The following is a 19,365-nucleotide window of genomic DNA, read 5'->3' on the forward strand; positions in this document are numbered from 1 at the left end:
TTCCCTTTAAGCCGTACAAAACTGTGTAGGGATCCAAACAACTATTGGAGCACTCTAATACATTCATGTTGGGTGCATTTGGTTGCTCTACTCTAAATAAATACAGAAAACTTCAAGTTGGATATTTTATTTATGTATCCCGACTTGTTGATGGGTTTTCTTCTGAGGTTGATAGCCCAAGGTTATGGAAACATTTAGTTAACAAAATGATTACCTGGGTGGGATCTCAGTAGCCCTGGACCCGCATCTCATTGTTTGCTGTGTGGCAGAAGCAGTTAAAATCTCATTTTACTTAACTCAGGCAAACACACTGCTTAAAGCTGGACGTGCGGTCTTATTCTAGTAATCTTAGCACTTAGAAGGCTGAGGCAGGAGGAACAAGAGGTCAAGGCCGGCCTGGACTCAACAAAACCAAAGGCAGGGGTACCTGGTAGCACACATCTTTAATCCCAGCACTGTAGGAGGCAGAGGCAGGTGGGCCTCTTGAGTTCAAGGCCATAGTCTTTGTTGTCATCCTTAAAGGCAGCGTGTAGCATCATTTCCTGTATTAGTGGTGCTGGTGCTGCCTAGAGACCTGGCAGCAGCCCACTCACAAACAGCAGTTCTTTCTGCTGTTTGAAGTAAACTCAGGCAGAGAAAGCTGGACCTTAAAAGATACCAATGATTGCTCCTGTCACCACTAGGAGGCAACCTCCCTTCCTCCTACCCTCTCCTTGCCCAGCCTTCCCCACAGCCCAGCTCCTTCATGCCAGTCAGCCTCTGTGCACAACTCACAGTTCCCCTTTGTCTCCTAGGATACGGGAGCAGTTCCCGGGAACCGAGATGGAAAAGTACGCCCTCTTTATCTACGAATCTCTTAAGAAAACCAAATGCAGAGAGTTTGTGCCTTCCCGAGATGAAATTGAAGCTCTGATCCACCGGCAGGAAATGACGTCCACGGTGTACTGCCATGGCGGAGGGTCCTGCAAGATCACCATCAACTCACACACCACAGCTGGAGAGGTAGGGAACACTGACAGCCCCCTTGTGCTTGATGCTCGCCTGTCCATACACCCGTAGCCCCCGGGTTGAGCATAGCCACAGTGCTGTTTTTGCACAGCACATCTGCATGACAAACAGGAAGTAAATACAGCCAGCAGTCAAGCATACAGATAGAGGTAAACGTGAGTTAAATGTAGGGAAACACAAAGCTCCACTCAGGCCAATGCCTCTGAGATGTGGTCCCACCCATTGTCTCCAGAGATCCACCACAGAGGAAATACTGTGAGAGGGTGTGTCAGGTCACCTGGGCCTGGGCCACAGGCTGACAGGACCACATTAAATGAATACGTTTTGCCTGGTCCTTTTAAAGCTAGCCCAATGGAAGCTTGGGGTAATGGTAGTATTGCTAACAAAGCCTGGAGAGCCCTTTTGAAAGGAAGAATCATCAATCAGAATCACTAGTGTTTCTCAAGTTTTATCAATGTTTCAAATAAAAGATGGGACTTAGGGATTTCATCCATTTTTCCAACTACTTTGGCTTTGCAAAATACTAATAATAAAGTAGCTTGCCATCCTCTCCCCAAGGAGGAATATTTGGGAGTGGGGGAGCAAGAAGAAAGCAAAGCTAACTTTGCCAAGAGAGTAAGAAAAAAAGCAGTGCCTGTTAGATTCCGGGGCCAGCACACAGCCAGCGGTGCATGTTAGGCCCTAGGGCCAGCACGTAGCCAGCGGTGTGTGTTAGACTCTGGGGCCAGCACGCAGCCAGCGGTGCATGTTGGGCTTTGGGGCCAGCACGCAACCAGCAGTTTCAGGAGGCTGTGTGGACTCTCCCGTGCCTTCTCTGAGTTCACGACATTGTGTGTGTGTGAAGTGCACACAGCCTCTGAGGTGAGGGCCTCCTCATGTCTTCCAGGTGGTGGAGAAGCTGATCCGGGGCCTCGCCATGGAGGACAGTAGGAACATGTTTGCCTTGTTTGAGTACAATGGCCTTGTGGACAAGGCCATCGAAAGCCGGACCATTGTAGCCGACGTCCTGGCCAAGTTTGAGAAGTAAGTTAGTTCTTCCACCTCCCAGTGCTGGAAGAACTTTGATGCTCCCTGTTTGGCCTCGTTGCATGCTTCCTTTAGGTTTTTGTTTGTTTGCTTGCTTTTTTTTTCCATGTCAAACTACTTTATGTTTGTTTGTTTTAACCTTTATTAATCTATTTACCTTGTCTTCTCTGCCATCTTTATGTCCTGGCTCAGAGACAAAAACCGTGATCTCAATGCTGATTTAGCTCATCCTCAGCCCTTCGCCCCCATTCTCACTCTTCCAGCCCCCGAATTCCCTGTCTCTTAGAACTGATGTTTTCACTTCGTACCAATGAGCTTCGACATGATGGTGGACTCACGCCGGCACCCCACCTCTCGAAACTGCCTCTTGTGTCCCTTCAACAGTGCATCCTTGATCTCAGACGTAGATTGCCTAACTCGGCCAAGACGCTTGGCATCCAAAGGCAGTCCACTGAATACTCACCGCAATTTTAACTAGGAAAACTCAGTCGAGATTTATTAGAGGAAGTGAACAAGTAGCATTTCTGTGCATTAAGCACAGATTAGATGGTACCAGTTCAGCTGGGACCCTCAGTGAGTCCCTGCCAGCAGGCTTTGCCTGAAGGCCTTCTCTTTGGACCTTCCCTCTGGTTAAAGCACTGAGGAACTCTGACACGTGCTGTCTTGCTAGTTTGTTTGTATGACTGTCCCTTATGTCATCTCCTCCCCCGTCATACCAGTACCACCATAGGTAGGACGTCTGTATCCTCCGAGTGAGCTGTGGGCCACCAGCAGCCGATTCCAATTTTGCTCAGAGTCTTTTGTGGCTTCTGTCTTAGGCTTGCAGCCACGTCAGAAGCTGGGGACTCGCCATGGAAATTTTATTTCAAGCTTTATTGCTTCCTGGACACCGACAGCGTGCCAAAAGACAGCGTGGAGTTTGCGTTTATGTTTGAACAGGTAAAAGGAACTTTGAGAAGCCGATTCCTTTGTTTGAGGCAGGCGTGAAGCCCATTACTATGCCATAAAAATTAACTGCTCAAGTCCTTAGGATTAGGTAGGGTGGTAGATTTCCCAGCAAGGAAAAGCTAGCAGCTCATTTTGCAGAATGAAACCCTTACACTCTTGACCATAGGAATAAAAGGTATTGCAGTGTTGGGGGGTACCTGCGAAGGGGAGGAATTTGTCTTGAAAGCAGTGGGTTGTGCTTTGCTGGAGAGAAATCCAACGTGAAAGTGGTGGGCTGTGCTCCGCTGGCGTGGAATTCAGCTTACAATCCACAGGGCATGAGGGAGCCGGCCTTGGGGCTTCCTGAAATACTCGGCAGTTACCTGACCGCAGCTTCTCTCCCCTCTCAGGCCCATGAAGCCGTCATCCATGGCCACCACCCAGCCCCTGAAGAGAATCTGCAAGTGCTGGCTGCCTTGAGACTCCAGTACCTGCAGGGGGATTATACCTTGCACACCTCAGTCCCACCCCTAGAGGAGGTTTACTCCCTGCAGAGACTCAAAGCCCGCATCAGTCAGTCGACCAAAACCTTCACCCCATACGAGCGCCTGGAGAAGAGGCGGACCAGCTTCCTGGAGGGGACGCTGAGGCGCAGCTTCCGGACCGGGGCGGTGGTTCGGCAGAAAGCAGAGGAGGAGCAGATGCTGGACATGTGGGTTAAGGAAGAAGTCTGCTCGGCTCGAGCCAGTATCATCGACAAGTGGAAGAAGCTGCAGGGAATGAACCAGGAGCAAGCCATGGCCAAGTATATGGCCTTGATCAAGGAGTGGCCTGGCTACGGGTCAACGCTCTTTGATGTGGAGGTGAGCGCTGGTCGCTGTAATGTCCCATTGTGAGGAGGCAGGTGCCCCGTCCTGGCCACACCGTGCCAGAGTCTGAACCTTGCCAGGTTCATACCGAGGGGGAAAGGGACAGAAAATGGACCTCTTGGCCCTGTGCTTCCTGGGTTTTACCATTAGCATCTTCATCTCCCGAGGCGCTTTTTGATTTATTTTGTTGTTTTCAACTCATATTCATGTATTTATTTATTTATTTATTTAGTGTGTGTCTGTATGTGTGTGTGTCTGTGTGTGTGTTGCATGTGGAAGAGGACAACTTACCGAAGTCAGTTTTCTCTGACCCCTGTGTAAGCTCCAGAGTCCGTTGAACTGAGGTAGTCAAGTTGGTGGCAACCGCGATTACCCGCTGAGCTATGTTGCTGGCCCACCAAGGTTTTTTCCCTTCCTTTGTAGCAAATGTTTCTATAATAGGATCACCATTGGAATGACTTCCATCTCTGTGTTTGGTTGGCTGGCTTGATTTCTGTTGGTGTTGAGGTAGACTAGCATCTGGCCCAGCTGGCTTCCAGCTTGCTCTGTAGCTGAAGATGGTTTTGAACTTTCTCCACTTCCCAGGCCTTAAATGTCTCTTGTGTTAAGTAACTTATACTCTTTTTTTTAAATTCAAGCTATTGATCTAATTTTTAAAATACTTATTAAACCGAGGGCATTTTTTTTTTACATTCTTGTTCTTAGACTTATATATTCACTTAGAAACTTTATGCATGCAGATTTAGGAACTCCTTATCTAAAATACTTGGAGAAATTTCCCCAGATTAAAAGGTTTTCTAACTTCAGAATTTTTACACAAATTTTTCTGCTTGAGCATCCCTGGTCTGATAATTTAGAATATTTTCAAAATTCACGTTACCCCATCTTCTCACTCATCTTTTTCCAGATGGGGGTCTCCCTGTGTAACTATGACAGGCCTGGAACTAACTCTGTAAACCTGACTCACCTCAGATGGGCAGAGATCACCTCCCAAGGGCTGAGATTAAAGGCAAAATCCAACCTCTTTCTTTTTTTTTTTTTTTTTTTTGGTTGTTTTTGGTTTTTTGAGACAGGGTTTCTCTGTGAAACTCTGGTTGTCCTGGAACTCACTGTGTAGACCAGGCTGCCCTCGGACTCAGAGATCCACCTACCTCTGCTTCCTGAGCACTGGAATTAAAGGCGTGCGCCACCACGTCCCAGCAGCAAAAATCCAACTTTTAAAAAATATATTTACTCTTTCTTTTTTGAATTCTGGGGACGAAACTCAGGACCGTGCGTGCGCATACAAGGCAAGTACCCTACCACTGAGCGACATCCCTAAACCCTAGTCGCCAAGTCCTTCACATCAGCATGTGATGTTTCAGATTTTAAGACATTTCCGATAACCAGGTTAGAAACATGGAGCTTGCCCTTGCCTTGTTTGTCCCTCGTGATGTCTGCTCAAAGAAACAGCATCTTAGAAAGTGGGATTTGCCACCGCCTCACCCAATCCTAATTCCCAATTTCCCTATTTAAGGTCTTTGCCCGGAAGGAAATGTAATCAGTGGTGTGGAGCAGAGGGACGCTTGTCAAACTGGCCTGCGTGTCAAATCCCGCCTCTGTTGTGTGGTTCCTTTGCAGCTGTGGAGGCTTTAGTCAGTGCCAGAGACCACAAGGCCTGCTAGGCCCGAGGAATCCCCCCTCCCAAATGGATGAGTTTCCCAGCCCCCTGTACAGATGAGCTTCTAGATTTCTTACGGCTGCAGCAATTTAGCATGGTCTTTGATGACTTTAAGTAGGAGCTTTGCAGAAGTCTAAGTACTGATTACGTTTTCCAAAATGCTTTAATTGCTTGTGGTAGGATGCTGTCCTGGGTGTGGCAGGTTGGTTGATATGGTTATGTCTGTGCTGATGCAGCAGTTCTCAACCTGTGAGTTGCGACCCCGTTCACAAGGGCTGCCTAAGATTGTCAGAAAACACAGATATTTACATTGTAAGCCACAACAGTTGGAAAATTACAGTCATGGAGTAGCAACAAGAATGACTTTCTGGACTGGGCAGTGGTGGTGCACGCCTTTAATTCCAGTACTCAGCAGGCAGAGGTAGGCGGATCTCTGTGGGTCCGAGGCCAGCCTGGTCTACGGGAGTGAGTTCCAGGACAGCTAGGAATGTTACACAGAGAAACCCTGTCTCGCAGAAGGTTGGGGGCCACCATAACCCATAATATATTAGGGTCGCAGCGTTAGGAAGGTTGAGAACCACTGCTCTAACTCACAAATAAGGCCCTTTGTGCCCTCCGCACTCTCTGTTCTGTGTCCCCAAACGTACGCCGCCCCTTTATGCTCTGGTTCCTGCCATTCCTGCGTTGCTATTCCCTACAGGCTCCTGTTTTCCTCCCTTTGCTCTGTGTAAGCAACTCTGTAGTTAGACCAGTCAAGTGTGTTTACGCTGAACATGTGGCCGCTTCTTGTGGAAAGATGCCAACGCACGGTGATCGGGAGAATTTTTCTCTGTGATCCTAGGTAAACCAGTCCAGACAGGTTGAGGACAGACCTAGAAGCAGCAGAGCAGAGCTGGCTTACCCAAGGTGCCTGGCATTGCTGTTCGGTTGCTTGCCCAGCTGGTGTGTTCCTGGGTTTCTTCTATGAGGCTGATTCAGGTGCCTCTAATAGAACAGCTAATTCAAGGTAGAATTACAAAGCTAATTAACAGCTAATTCAAGGTAGAATTACAAAGCTAATTAACAGCTAATTCAAGGTAGAGAGAGGCCTTACGAAGAAGTAGAGCACGAGTCGGTTTTCTGCAAACCCTAAAATTGATTAGCCAGTCAAAAATCAACCAGGGTGTGAACCAAGGTACAGTTTCCCCTGTCTCTGTGCTGGTGTGTTGACTTTGGTCAGTATCATTTACCAAGCACGGCCTCAGTGCCTGTCTTGTGGCTTCTAGGACGTGTTCTGGTCTGCCTTGTCCAATGCTGACTCACGGTGACTCTCTTGCCCCTACAGTGCAAGGAAGGCGGCTTCCCCCAAGAACTCTGGCTGGGCGTCAGTGCGGACGCCGTGTCGGTGTACAAGCGCGGAGAGGGCAAACCATTAGAAGTCTTCCAGTATGAGCACATCCTCTCTTTCGGGGCACCCCTGGCCAACACGTACAAGATCGTGGTCGATGAGCGGGAGCTGCTCTTTGAAACAAGTGAGGTAAGAGGTGGAAGCAGGGCAGACAGGATTCATTCAGGATCTCTGCAAAAAAGGAGAACAGCGCCCCCATCTCCTGGCTGCCTTGACCAAGTCTCCTCATTTGGCAGTGACTCCTTGCAGAGAATAGGAGATTAAGGCAAAGGACCGCAGCAATCAGACTCAACTCTGGAGGCTGGAAAGGTGGCTCAGCAGCTAAGAGCACATGTTGCTTTTGCAGAAGACCCTGGTTTCTATCCCAGTACCACACAGTGGCTCACAACTGTCTCCATTCACACATGTGGTGTCCAAACATGCACACAAGCAAAACACATAAAATAAACCAAATAAATTATATATATATATAAAATCTGTACTACAATGGCATCCACAGAGCAGAGCAGGGTACCTGAGGGACCTCCCATCTAGCCATAGTTGGTGGATCACAAAATCATACTCAAAAAAAGCCACTGAGTATGCATGCTAGCAGCTCCAAACTCGAGTAGCTGTAATAATAAAAGAAGAGGCCACATGAGGCCTCCACAAAGGGCGCTGCTACCAAGAAGGGTGGTAAAGGAGGATGAATTGTATGCTGCCTTTGGTGGGTTGGAGGGCATTCGAGGAGCTGTTGTGGGGGGCGGGGTGAAGGATGAGGCTTAGTGGGTTGTTGAGGAAAGTATGCAGAGAGAAGAAAGAGCCCAAGACTCTGTGTCACTTAGTCGAATCCCATGGAAGGGAGGAAGCTACTGTGAAATCTGGGATTGTAATACAATGCAGCAGTGGCTTTACCAACATCAGTATGGGGTGAGATTGGAAGGGCAGGAGGAGATATAGAAGCCTAGTAAGATGCCTTTGCAGACTGGCCAGGGAAGGGAGAACAGGGATGGCAGCATCACTGGAAGATGCTAGTGAAAGATCCCAGCTTGGGAGAATGTGTGGTTTGCAGTGGAAGTGGGCCAGGCATCCGGCCAGCTGGTCATAGCCCTGCCCTGGCCCCCAAAGCTCCCTTCAGCTTCTTCCTCTGCTTCCAAATGAATGGACTGGAATTAGCTACCGTAGCCTATAAAGGCTGATGTGGTTTCCAGATTTCACCATTTTCAGTGAGGCTAGCAGTTCGAATCCTAATGGTACAAACTCTGCTGTCCAGTGTACTTGTGGTGAACTGACTGCAAAGTCAGACAGCTTGCATCAAATAAAAGCCCTGCTCTCTGTGTGGGAGCCACTAGGTGGTGCATGCTCTATTTAGAAAAGCTCCATGTTACTCTCTCTGGCTAGTAGACATGGTCAGCTCAGCCCTTGTCTTCCTGTGAGTCTAAAGCCCAGACTTAGTGTAGCAGCTGCCAGATCTTCCATGGAGGACAGTCAGAAGATGTTGCTGAGCTAGGTGCTTGGATCTGGTCTCTACCATGACCCTGTGTGCGGTCTGCTCTCCCCGGCAGGTGGTGGATGTGGCCAAGCTCATGAAAGCCTACATCAGCATGATTGTGAAGAAGCGCTATAGTACCACACGCTCCGTGAGCAGCCAGGGCAGCTCCAGGTGAAGACAAGCAAGCCCATGTAATTTTCAGATCTGAATGTGCCCAGGCCAGCGCCAGGTCCTGACCCAGCTTTGGAAACACAGCTGCCCAGGCCTTCGGAAACCAGTCGTCAGAGAGAGGAGTTTCCGCAACTCCTTTCCCCCCCATCCACTTCAGTGATCACGTATTAAGCTGTCAACCTTAACTGTCTGCCCAATTTCTAAAGCTTTAGTACTCATAGATACTTGCCTTAAAAAAAAAAAAAGAAAGAAAGGGGAGAAAACCATGCTGCCACCAAAGCAGCCAGAAGTGCCTTAACTTGCAGAATCGACCCTAATCGACCTTAACTGTGCTACTGAGGGAATGCACTTTCCCCTTCTGGGAGAATCTGCAGAGCTTGGAAGCGGGGCATTGATCCGTTGATTGTGCACTAACCTCCCAGCCTGATTTCCCGACTCTGAGGGAAGGTGAGGGAGCTGGGAGGGGAGACAGAGCGGAAGGGGACAGTGTGTCGTAGTCGGAGCGCTGCTGGCAGCCTTCCTCATGGACGGGTATTAACAGTTTGCTTTGTTTCGTTTAAACGTCTGTGCTTGCCCGAGCATGTGTTCATACACTCAACACATTAATCGTTGTTGCGTGCGCATTAAACACAAAGGGAAGAGGATGTGCAATGGTGTAAACAGTCTGTTTGTATATTTTAATAGTTCAGAGTTATAGGCTCCAAGGTGGTTTTACTAACAGATCAGGACCCTGGATGTGTTCCTGTCTTTGCTGTATTTTGGAAAGAGACGTTTTGACTCGGTTTCGTTTTACATGTAGCAAGGGCTGCGACCTGTGACTGCTGTATTCCTAGCAGGTCCGCGGCCCATGGAGATAATTTATAAACCACTCTTAAACTGCTGGCCCCAGTGCTGTTTGTAGAACAATATGAAGTCACTTTGGAGTCGTCTATTTCTAAAAGTTAATTCTGTTGTTGTCTCCTCTGAAGGGTAGTTTTGTATCATCTCTCTGAACAGACATAGCCATGTTGAAAATGGGGGGAGCTGCTGCCTCCCCAAGCCCTGTAGCCCTCGAGCAGACCTCTAAAGGACCCTGAATGCTGAGGCCAAGACTCAATGAAATTTCTCCATTCTTTCGTCCCTAGCTCACAATGGTGGCCTGAACAGCACCTGTAAATAACAGCGTTTATGACCAGAAGAAAAAGAATCTGGGCTTGGACTTTTATTTTTATATGGAAATATTATAAAGGTGGGCTAGACAAGTCCACTCACAAAGAAGAGTTCAATTTGCCTTATCCCCTGTGGACATCTATATGAAAGTGGTGTTTGTTGACTCACAAAGTCTGACAATAAAAGATATTAGCTAACATGATGCGTTTACTTTATTTGGATAGTTTTTAATAGCCATGTGATGGAAGTGACTGACATTTTTATTTTTAGGGATAGATAGATAGATAGATAGCCATTTTTATCGAAACATTTACTATACACAACTCGGTACCTTATCACCTATGTTTGTGCCCCTCTGTTCACAATAATAGCGAAATGGAATCAACCTAGATGTTCACCAGCAGATGAGTGGGTAGCAAAACTGCAGCCAGGATGCAGAAAGGAATTTCATACAGCCACACATATAAAGAAAATTTGTTTAAAAAAAAATCAATAGAATCCAGGCTCAAAGAGATAAGGTCCAGCACTTTCTCTCTCACATGCACATCTGAGCTGCTAATTGTGTGTGTGTGTATGTGTTGTGTTTATGGAGATGTGAGTGTGAGTGGGGACAAAATGAGAAAGTGGCCCACAAGAAGGGGAAAAGAAGAGGCTTTAGGCAAGGTCGCAAAGAACAATAGAAGGGATGGACGTGTTAGAGGAGGTGGGAAGGTGGTGCAGGGGCTGTCAGGTGTCATAGGGACGAGGGACAGAAGTGTGTATGGGGGAGCCGACTAAATTAGCATGGAAAAATCAAAGATTTTCACAGGGTAGAATTCTTACTAGGGGTGGTGTGTGTGTGTTCACGCACGTGCATGTGCACATACCACAGCATGAGTGTGGAGATTAGAGGTCAGCCTGCAGGAACTGGTTCTCTCCTTTGCAAGTGGGTCCTTGGGATTGCGTTCTCATCATCAGTTGCGGAGGCGATGCCCTTCCATGATGGGCCACATCACCAGCCCTATTCCTAGCTTCTGTTTTCCAAGGCGGCATCTCATCCCTTTGATAGCAGTGCTAGAGTTGGTCAACAGTGGGCTACAGAAGCAGAATCCATAAATACGAATACACCGGGGCATTTGCTTGGTAAGTGGGTGCCTCTTGCTAAATTACTCTTTCCGTTCCCTTACGGAATAATAGGGTAATCTTAAAAATTAAATTGAGCTCACAACCAAAAATATAAGAGTTCGGTTCCCAGCACCCACAGATGTCTCTCCAGCCATTTAAAATAAAATAAAATAAAATAAAATGAAAAAAAAGCGAAAAAAAAATTAAATTGAATTAAATTAATAATGCCTAGACTCTCCTGCAGATTCAAAGCATGACTTCACATTGAAGAAATTTAATTGGCTTCCTAGTTAGAAAAAGGAAAACCCCAAACTTCAACAGAAATTAATTAATCATAATTTATTAAGTATATACTGTCAAGTTACCGTTTGGATTGAAAAAGCAAAACATCAGGGCTACTTCAACGGAATTGGCAAAGGACACAGAATTATGTTAAGCTGCTTAGAGCCTCGCTGAATGAACGATGTCTAAAGATGAAGCAGGACGGTTGTGAGAGCCCGGTCTGGGCCGTCCCGTCTGCTGTGTGCTGAAGGGCTCTGGAAGGAAGCGTGAGGAGGACGGTAAAAGAACTTTGCGCAGGTCCATGATACTTACTGCGAAGATGGACCCGTCCAGTGGAACAAGCATCAAGAAAACTCACGAGACAATCACGGCCGGGCTGTCTAAGGTGGTTCCTTCGCTCTCCCTTCTTGGTGCCCTACATTCCGTTGTCTCTTTCCAATACATTCACCACACCTGTGTCAGGCTTAGTGCTGGACACGTCATCTTTATCTGTTTGTCACGGAGGCCACAATGCAGGTTCTACCTTAGAGGGAGGATACCGAGGTTTAAAAACGAAACTGTTGAACTTGCTGTTACAGCTTTGCTGTGTAACAAATCCTCACCAACATTAATGACTGTTAGGAATATTTCCTAATACGAGCTTTCTGCTGATGCAAATTCCCAATCAAGCCAAATTAAGAGATATCCAGGTTTAATGGGAGTTCTGCGCTCTCGGGTAGCCCCGAGGGGGAACCGGGAAGCCAAGCTAAAGCTAAAGCGACCACTTGAAGAAGTAAAGGAGACCGCGTGTTCCTCTTTTGGGAGTTCACGTAAATATTCTTGGGAGTGATTCTGACCTTCCCGCCCCAGGGAGGAGTCAGGACCTGGCCTGCTGAGATTTGGAGTCCAGAGTGCTTACTCTCAGGGTCAGGGGGCTAGGATAGATACAAGGGACTGGGGGTGGCCTAAGCTCCCAACTTAACAATGACTGTGTCAACTGCTCTTTGAAGCATAAAAGGTTGATTTTGATTCACAGTTTGAAGGTATAATCCATCACGATGGGGAAAAGCATGGGACTGGCGCATGAGGCTTGGTCACGTGTCACCCAGCCATGTTGCTCAGCTAGTTGTTTCTTTGTTTTGTGTTTTTTTACAGTCCAGTATTCCAGATCAAGGAGTGTTATTGTCCGGCCATAGTATTGATATTGTTCTTCTCCCCTCAATTAGGCTAATCAAGATAGCCCCTCACTGACATACCCAGATTCTGTCAAACTGACAATCAATATTAAACCCTCACACTGGCTAATGTAACATAAGCAGATGTAGTTCATTCCTCTGGATCAGTGGTTCTCAACCTTTTTTGTTTGTTTGTTTGTTTCTTTCTTTTTTGGATTTTTGAGACAGGGTTTCTCTATAGCTTTGGAGCCTGCCTGTCCTAGAATTAGTTAGCTCTTATAGACCAGGCTGGCCTTGAACTCACAGAGATCCGCCTGACTCTGCCTCCCAATGTTTTGACAGACAGACTGCAGACCCGGGCTTTAAAGTCTTGCTCTTCCTCACAAACTACACTAAGTGGAAATATGTTCTCCATTCCCCCTTGCTTTCCTGTATGGCCACATCCACTCCAGAGGGCATGCTCTATGGCCATGCCATCACCGGCTTCCTGTCATTAGGCATGCTTCTCATGGAAGCCTGCGTTATACCCAACTAAGTGTCTCCTTTCCCTGTATCTCCTAGTTGTCTCTTGTCTTTCTGATTCCTCCCTGTTCATTTTCCCTTTACCCATGAAAACATGGTCCAGGACTTAATGTCTTCTCTCTCGGAATGGCTTCTACCAGACTGCTAACCACCCCTCAGTGACCCACCGCCCTCCCTTTACCTTTCAATAATGAATTACGCAGAATTTTTCTTCACAGAGGAAGTTTAGCTGCAAAAGGTGTTTCCCAGGTTCATTTGCAGTTCTGTGCAGGTGGCAGTTTTACATCAAGTTGCAAATTCTTGATAAGTCTCACTCAAAAGGTGAAATCTAATTCTCACGAGAAGGTGCTAGTCACAGTGGTTACTCCTAATGAATAGAGGATGCGTAAGGATACTGCATTGCTTACCAGCCAAGGTCATAAAAAGGGATTCTTCTGTCTGCTTTTTCTCTTGGGTTACCATACTTTGAGATGGCATGAGTCTCAAGAAGCTAAAGCTGCTGCCGTAGACATATATACATACATACATACATACATACATACACACATAATACATACATACATGTGTGTTTACATATATATGTATATGTGTTTTTTCTCAAACATAATGACTTTATTTGACACAAAATACAGTATGGCTATAGGAACAGCATATGCCAAAAACAGGAAAGAAAAAACCACAGTTCTATCTAATTTATAATAAACAGGAAGGTGAGTCTACACAAGGAACAAATGGGTAAGCTTTAGGGAGAGTCTTTCCTAGTGCCCGTACTTTTGGGATTCCCACTCTCTGTTGTCCAACAGACACACTTGCCTCGTTCTGAGTCATCACGAGATGCAGTGGGAATGAACAGCATGATTGCAGACTCCCCATGCAACAGCACACTGTTCAGAAGTAGCAGACGCCTGGTTGGCCTGACTCTCAATGCAAAGATCCCTAATGTCGCCGCTGCAGATGGCACAGTCATCAACCACAGTATCCCAGGCCCAGAGGGCTACTGCGGGCCTCTTTCTCACTTCCAAGTGCTTCTTGTCCATGCTGCTGTTGCTGTCACTGGGGTATCCACGTTCATCACTGCCGCCATTTTGGGAACACACTGTCTAGTGCCAGGCCAGTGCGTTTATGTGCGTGTATATGTGTGTGTGTGTGTGTGTGTGTGTGTGTGTATAAGTGTACATATGCATACACACCACACACACACACATAGCACGTGAACTAAAAACCCAGATACAGATACTGGCTTTCAACCTGAAGGTCAGAAAAGCTAAACAACTGGCCATTGGCTTTTACTCTATCTCAGTCTGAAACGGCGATCCTGCCTCCAAGAATCTTCAGAAAGAGACTGCGTGAGAGCTGTGTCTTCCACTCTTATATTCCTCTCTAGTGCTGGAATTAAAGGCGTACTACTACCACTAACACCTGGCTCCTATAGCAAACTAGTGTGGGTACTAGGATTAGAGGTGTGTGTCACCACTGACTGAACTGTAAGACTGACCAGGGCAGCTGTTCTGTGTGTGTGTGTGTGTGTGTGTGTGTGTGTGTATTCTTAATCTCTGATCATCAGGCAAGTTTTATTTATTAAAATACAAATGAAATATATATCTCCACATGGCAAAGAGATGTGCAAACCACCCCGGGCTACAAGCCATCTGAAGCTGCTTGCTACCCTAGCCAATCGTGAGATACCTCCCTGACCCTGACTGTCTTTCAGCTGCCCTGGTTTCCTGTGGGAAACCCTCTCTATGAGGATCTGTCCAAAGTGCAGTTCCATGAGCAAAATGAACCACGGCTTAAGTTTGGGGTGCTTGGTTTCACAGTCTTATATAGCTAGGACCTGTTCCTAGTGCTAGTCATTGGTGTTGTCACAACAGCTGGTCTGTGGCCTTGGGACCAAGCAGTGTTAAAGACGCTGACCTTAGGAAGCGTGCTAGAGGAACCTGAGACAGTTACTAGAGGCCTGGTGGCCCTCTGAGTGGGCGATGGTGGGGATGTGAAGAAAGGTGGGGGAAACGCTGCTGAAGATGGGACAAAAGGATGTCTTTGTGACTGTGTAGAAAGTGCATCAACACTGCTGGCTGTGGTCATTCACACTCCAGAGAAGGCTTGAAGACGCACTTGACTTCTTCCTCCTGTTTATAGCAGAGGCCGGATTAGCGTGTGAAGATACTGCTGGATAGAAAGGAGCCAGTTTGTGAAGCAGCTTCTCACTCACTGGTCATTCTAGATCCTTCTGTTAGAGTTAGGATGAATGAAGAAAGAACAGGTGTGGTGATATATGACGTTGATCCCAGCACTCGGGAGGCAGAGAGGCAGGTGGATATCTCTGAATTTGAGGCCAGACTGCTCTACACAGCAAAAGTCCAGCTTTGTTGGGGTAATACATAGGCTGCAGAAACAAAGAACCAACTCCAACTGGAATTAATGCAGCTGGAAGGAAGTCAAGGCCTCGTAACTACTACTCCAAGAATCCTTCAATGCTGGGTAGAAAAACGGAGAGATTACATGACTCCTTCAAGGCAACAGACGTATCCTTTTATGACCAGAATAAGGTCCCATTCAGTGGTAAGTGGAGAATTCCTGTTTGACACGTCCATTTTGCACTGCCTCCTGTTATTTGGTAGAATAATAAGCTTTTTTTTTATTTTTAAGTGAATCTCTCCTGTTCTTCAACATATATACTCTTGTTGATGGGTCCTAATGGCTCCCTTTGGGGGATGGGGAGAAGGCACAGCATCAACTCTATAGACACAGGGGAGTCAGGTAAAAGGCAAACAGCAGACTGGTTTTTTCAGCAGTAGGGAGAGCCTTATATACACTCGCTCCTCCCAGCACACAGGCTGCATTTGATCCAATGACATCATATGGATGCCCTTCACTTGCTAGGCACCATTAGGACCTCTGATAGTGCCTACTGCTAGGCTCTTAGGCAGATCCCAGGTTGACTCACCTCTCAGCCTTGTAGGCCTTATCTTCCTACATCCACCGGTCCCTGAAATTTAGGGTACTTCTTCCTATTCACGAAGTAACCAGTTCTCTCGCCATCAGCATTCCCCAGTTGACCGTAGTTCTTTGTCTAGGGTTGAGGCCCCTCCAGCTTTGTAACATGAGGGCCGGCTTGTTGGGGTATCTGTCCCGCCCAGTACCCCACAACCAGCATGCCCCAAAGAAAATCAACCACACAGAGATCTCTATAAGTTATAAAGCTGATTGGCCCATTAGGTCAGGCTTCTTATTAGTCCTTGTAACTTATATTAATCCATTATCGTTATCTATGTTAGCCACACGGCTCAGTACCTTTCTCAGCTGGGCAGGTTACATGCTGCCTCTTCCATGGTCTGCACAGGAATGGTGGAGGGAGCTTCTCCTCCCTAGCCTTCTCCTAATCTCATTGCCCCGCCTCTACTTCCTGTCTGGTTGACCCGCCTATACTTCCTGCCTGGCCAATCAGCGTTTTATTAAAATACATGATTGACAGAATACAGACAATTATCCCGTACCAGAGCTTCTCAACTTCCACATTAGCATGTCTCTTGCTGTCTTGTTTGTTCGGGCCTTGTCCAGGCAGCCATGCTGATGAGTTTTCATGGTGTGGCCTCTCTGATGTTTCTAAGAGCTCGAACCAATATTAAGTGAACTTAAAATAAAAACTAACATCCGAAGATAAATGAGACATGTAGGATTATTTCCTGCAATGCTTCTATAATTAAAACTTAGTAAATGTCATATATAATAAAGTATTTGTGTGGTACTTGTTTGGCAAACTTAATAATGCTGAACATGGCCAAGAATCTTTGAGAAAGCAAAATATAACTCCATGTAAATAAAAATCCTCCATGTGAGTTTTATAAAACATGGCTTTCCATCCTGCCCCAAAAGTAAAAAAACAAAAAACAAAAAAACTTTTCTTTCATCTCAGTCCTCTCTCCCTGCTGCCCCAGGCTTCTGCTGTACATGATCTGCCCTTTGCGCACCCCACACTCTCCCTGGACTCCCCCTTTTTTTTAAGCTTTTAGTTATAGTTGAAAATTCCTGTGCTTCTGGAAACCTTGAGGGGGACTGATTGCCTCCCAGCTCCATCTCACGGGTCTGGGCATGAGATGATTTCCCCACTCCCTGACACCTGCCTGGGTTTCCAGACCATGTGTCTCCTTCCCTTCTTTTCCAGCGTCTACCTGTGTGTATGTTTGTACTGTGTGCATGATGGGTGCCTATGGAGGCCAGAAGAGGGCGCTGGATTCCCTGGAACTGGAGTCACAGATGGCTGTGAGCTGCCACGTGGGTGCCGAGAATTGAACCTGGCTCCTCTGGAAGACCGCACATGCTCTCAATTGCCCTCATTGACTCTCAGAAGCCACTTCCAGCCCTTTCTTCTGTTGTTAGACATCCTCCTTGAAGAAACTCCATTGGACCACACCTTTGTCAGTGCTACATGGCTGTGAAGAGTCACCGTGACAATAGCAGCTCTTCCAAAGGAAAGCATGAAATTGGAGCTTGCTTGCAGGCTCAGAGGCTTCGTCCATTGTCATGGTGGGAAGCGTGGCAGCATGCAGGTAGGCACGGTGCTGGAGAGGTAGCTGAGAGTTCTACCGGATCTTCAGGCAGAAGGAAGACCCACTGGGCCTAGCGTGGGCTTTTGAAAAAGCCCACCTCCAGGGTCATACTTCCTCCAACAGGGCCACACCCCCTAATCCTTTCAAATAGTGCCACTCCTGGTGACCAAGCATTCAAATCTATGAACCTACAGGGGTCATTCTCAATCAAACTGCCACAGACCATACCATCTACTTAGCCTTCTCATAAGTGTCTGACTTACTGCCTCTTATACCTTATACCATACACAACCTAGAATCACCTGAAAAAGAGTTGCAGTTGACTCACCGTCTTTATCAGGCTGGTCTGCACCTGTCTGTGAGGGATTGTCTCGATTCTCTAACCGATGTGGGAGGGCTCAGCCCACTGTGGAGGGCGCTGTTTCCTGTGCAGGTGGTCCTAGGCTGTGTTAGTTAAGCATGAGTCAGCGAGCTAGTCAGCAATCACTGTTTCTCCATGGCTCTGCTTCAGGCTCCTCCGTGAGTTCTTGCCCTGACTCTCTTCAATGATGCACTATGACCTGGAAGTAAAAGGCTAATAAATTCTTTCCTCCCTGTGTTAGTTTACTGTTCTGTTGCTGTGACAAAATACTGTTACAATTTAGGGCTCTTGATTAAAAGGCTGGAAAAATCTTAGGTACAGAAGGAAGACACAGGTAATGAACTTTTTATTAAAAGTGAAGAAGCATGCACAGAGAGAGAGGCAGAGACAGAGAAAGGAAAACAGAGAAAAAAACTCTCTGTAAAGTAGAGATGGAACTATATCAAAATTTATTTTCCCCTGGAGAACTCTGGCTATTAAGTATTTTTGGTGACCTGAAATAGGTACCCTTCCCCTTATTTTGTGTAAGTCAACTTAAACCAAGCAAGAAAAATGGATACAGCCACAGCTACTGGTAAACATTTGTTTATGGTGGCATAGGGCTCATCCCCCTTCACTGGTTTTGAGTTGGCCAATTTAGAGAAAGAAAGAAAGCTGACAGACCCAGAGCTTCAGGTAAATGTGATCAGGACCAGCCTTTAACACATCCGACCAGCCTGGATCAATCAGCGAGCTGGCAAGAGAAAAAGTTCACCACTTTTGTCTCAGGTCAGGAAGGTGAGGAAGAAGCTGGAGGTTATTAAATACCCGTGGTATCTCATCCATCCGCTGATCTAGTATGTGTCTAACCCTTAGTCCCCTCAATATCACAAGAAAGAGTAGCTTCTAGAGAGTTTAGTTGGGCTGAGAGTTCCAGGCGGAGGCCCTAGTGGCTGAGGAGATGGGGGGGGGGGGGGACAGGCAGCTGGAACAGGAAGTCAAGAGCTCACATCTCAACCAAACATAAAGCGGAGAAAGTGACATTGGAAGTGGTGTAAGACCGTAAATTCTCCAAGGCTGCCCCCAGCAAAGCCTTCCACATCAAGGCAGCACCTCTCACCTGTGTGAGGGCCAAAGTTACATTTTTAGTTTTTGTTATAAGCCTATGAGATCTATAAACAAAAATGCTCTCTTGCCCAAGGACAGAGAGTTCCAGAAATGCTTGTTTATGGGAGGAGATAACAAGCCACACATCTTCACTCCTCTAAACAAGTTTGCTTGACTCAGTGACACCAGATGTGCTTGATCACACATGAGCAGGAAATATGCCCGATTGGATGGAGGCAAACGGTATGGAGGCAGGAAGTCTATCAGGATGTATGCTTGTTCCTGATTGGACCTTGTGGGTTTTGATTATGGGTTTTGCCTTCTTAAGCCCCTGTTAAACGTGGCTTGGGGTCATTTCCTGGGAACCCAGGTATGGGCCTGGCCAGAGTTCATTCACCTGGCCAGTATTTAATTAAAGTTTGCTTCAAATTGGCTTTAAACTACAGTAGAGGTCTTATTCTTGGCCAGTGGGATTGACACACCACCAGTTGGGGACCAAGTGATCAATACAGGCACCTACTGGGGACATTTGTCATCTAAGCTACCACACTCCCCTAAGCCACTGCTCATTCGTGTTTTTCTCACAGCCACACAGTGTGGAAGCTTAGACGCTGCCTTTGGAACTCTGTATAGAGACT

At 46.8% G+C, this 19,365-nt stretch overlaps 1 protein-coding gene and 1 pseudogene across 5 annotated transcripts in view; one reads left to right on the forward strand and one right to left on the reverse strand.

Annotated features, from left to right (window-relative positions):
* Positions 1 to 9,865, forward strand: part of Myo10 (myosin X) — an 83,179-nt gene extending 73,314 nt beyond the window's left edge. For 4 of the 5 annotated variants that reach the window (XM_087896965.1, XM_087896968.1, XM_087896969.1 and 1 more), the window contains 7 exons: positions 795 to 1,002; positions 1,895 to 2,031; positions 2,853 to 2,973; positions 3,372 to 3,824; positions 6,815 to 7,006; positions 8,422 to 8,519; positions 9,644 to 9,865. In XM_087896965.1, coding sequence (XP_087753091.1) covers positions 795 to 1,002; positions 1,895 to 2,031; positions 2,853 to 2,973; positions 3,372 to 3,824; positions 6,815 to 7,006; positions 8,422 to 8,519; positions 9,644 to 9,674 — 1,240 coding nt within the window. In that variant the 3' untranslated portion in view covers positions 9,675 to 9,865. Of the gene's footprint in view, positions 1 to 794; positions 1,003 to 1,894; positions 2,032 to 2,852; positions 2,974 to 3,371; positions 3,825 to 6,814; positions 7,007 to 8,421 lie in introns of all 5 variants that reach the window. The other variant, XM_087896966.1, reaches the window with a different exon arrangement.
* A 3,623-nt stretch (positions 9,866 to 13,488) lies between these two features.
* On the reverse strand, positions 13,489 to 13,820 carry LOC125414949 (E3 ubiquitin-protein ligase RBX1 pseudogene; annotated as a pseudogene).
* Between the last annotated feature and the right edge of the window lie 5,545 nt (positions 13,821 to 19,365).

The sequence above is a fragment of the Myodes glareolus genome, chromosome 15 (assembly GCF_982192425.1).
Source record: "Myodes glareolus chromosome 15, mMyoGla1.1, whole genome shotgun sequence".
Classification (NCBI taxonomy): domain Eukaryota; kingdom Metazoa; phylum Chordata; class Mammalia; order Rodentia; family Cricetidae; genus Myodes; species Myodes glareolus.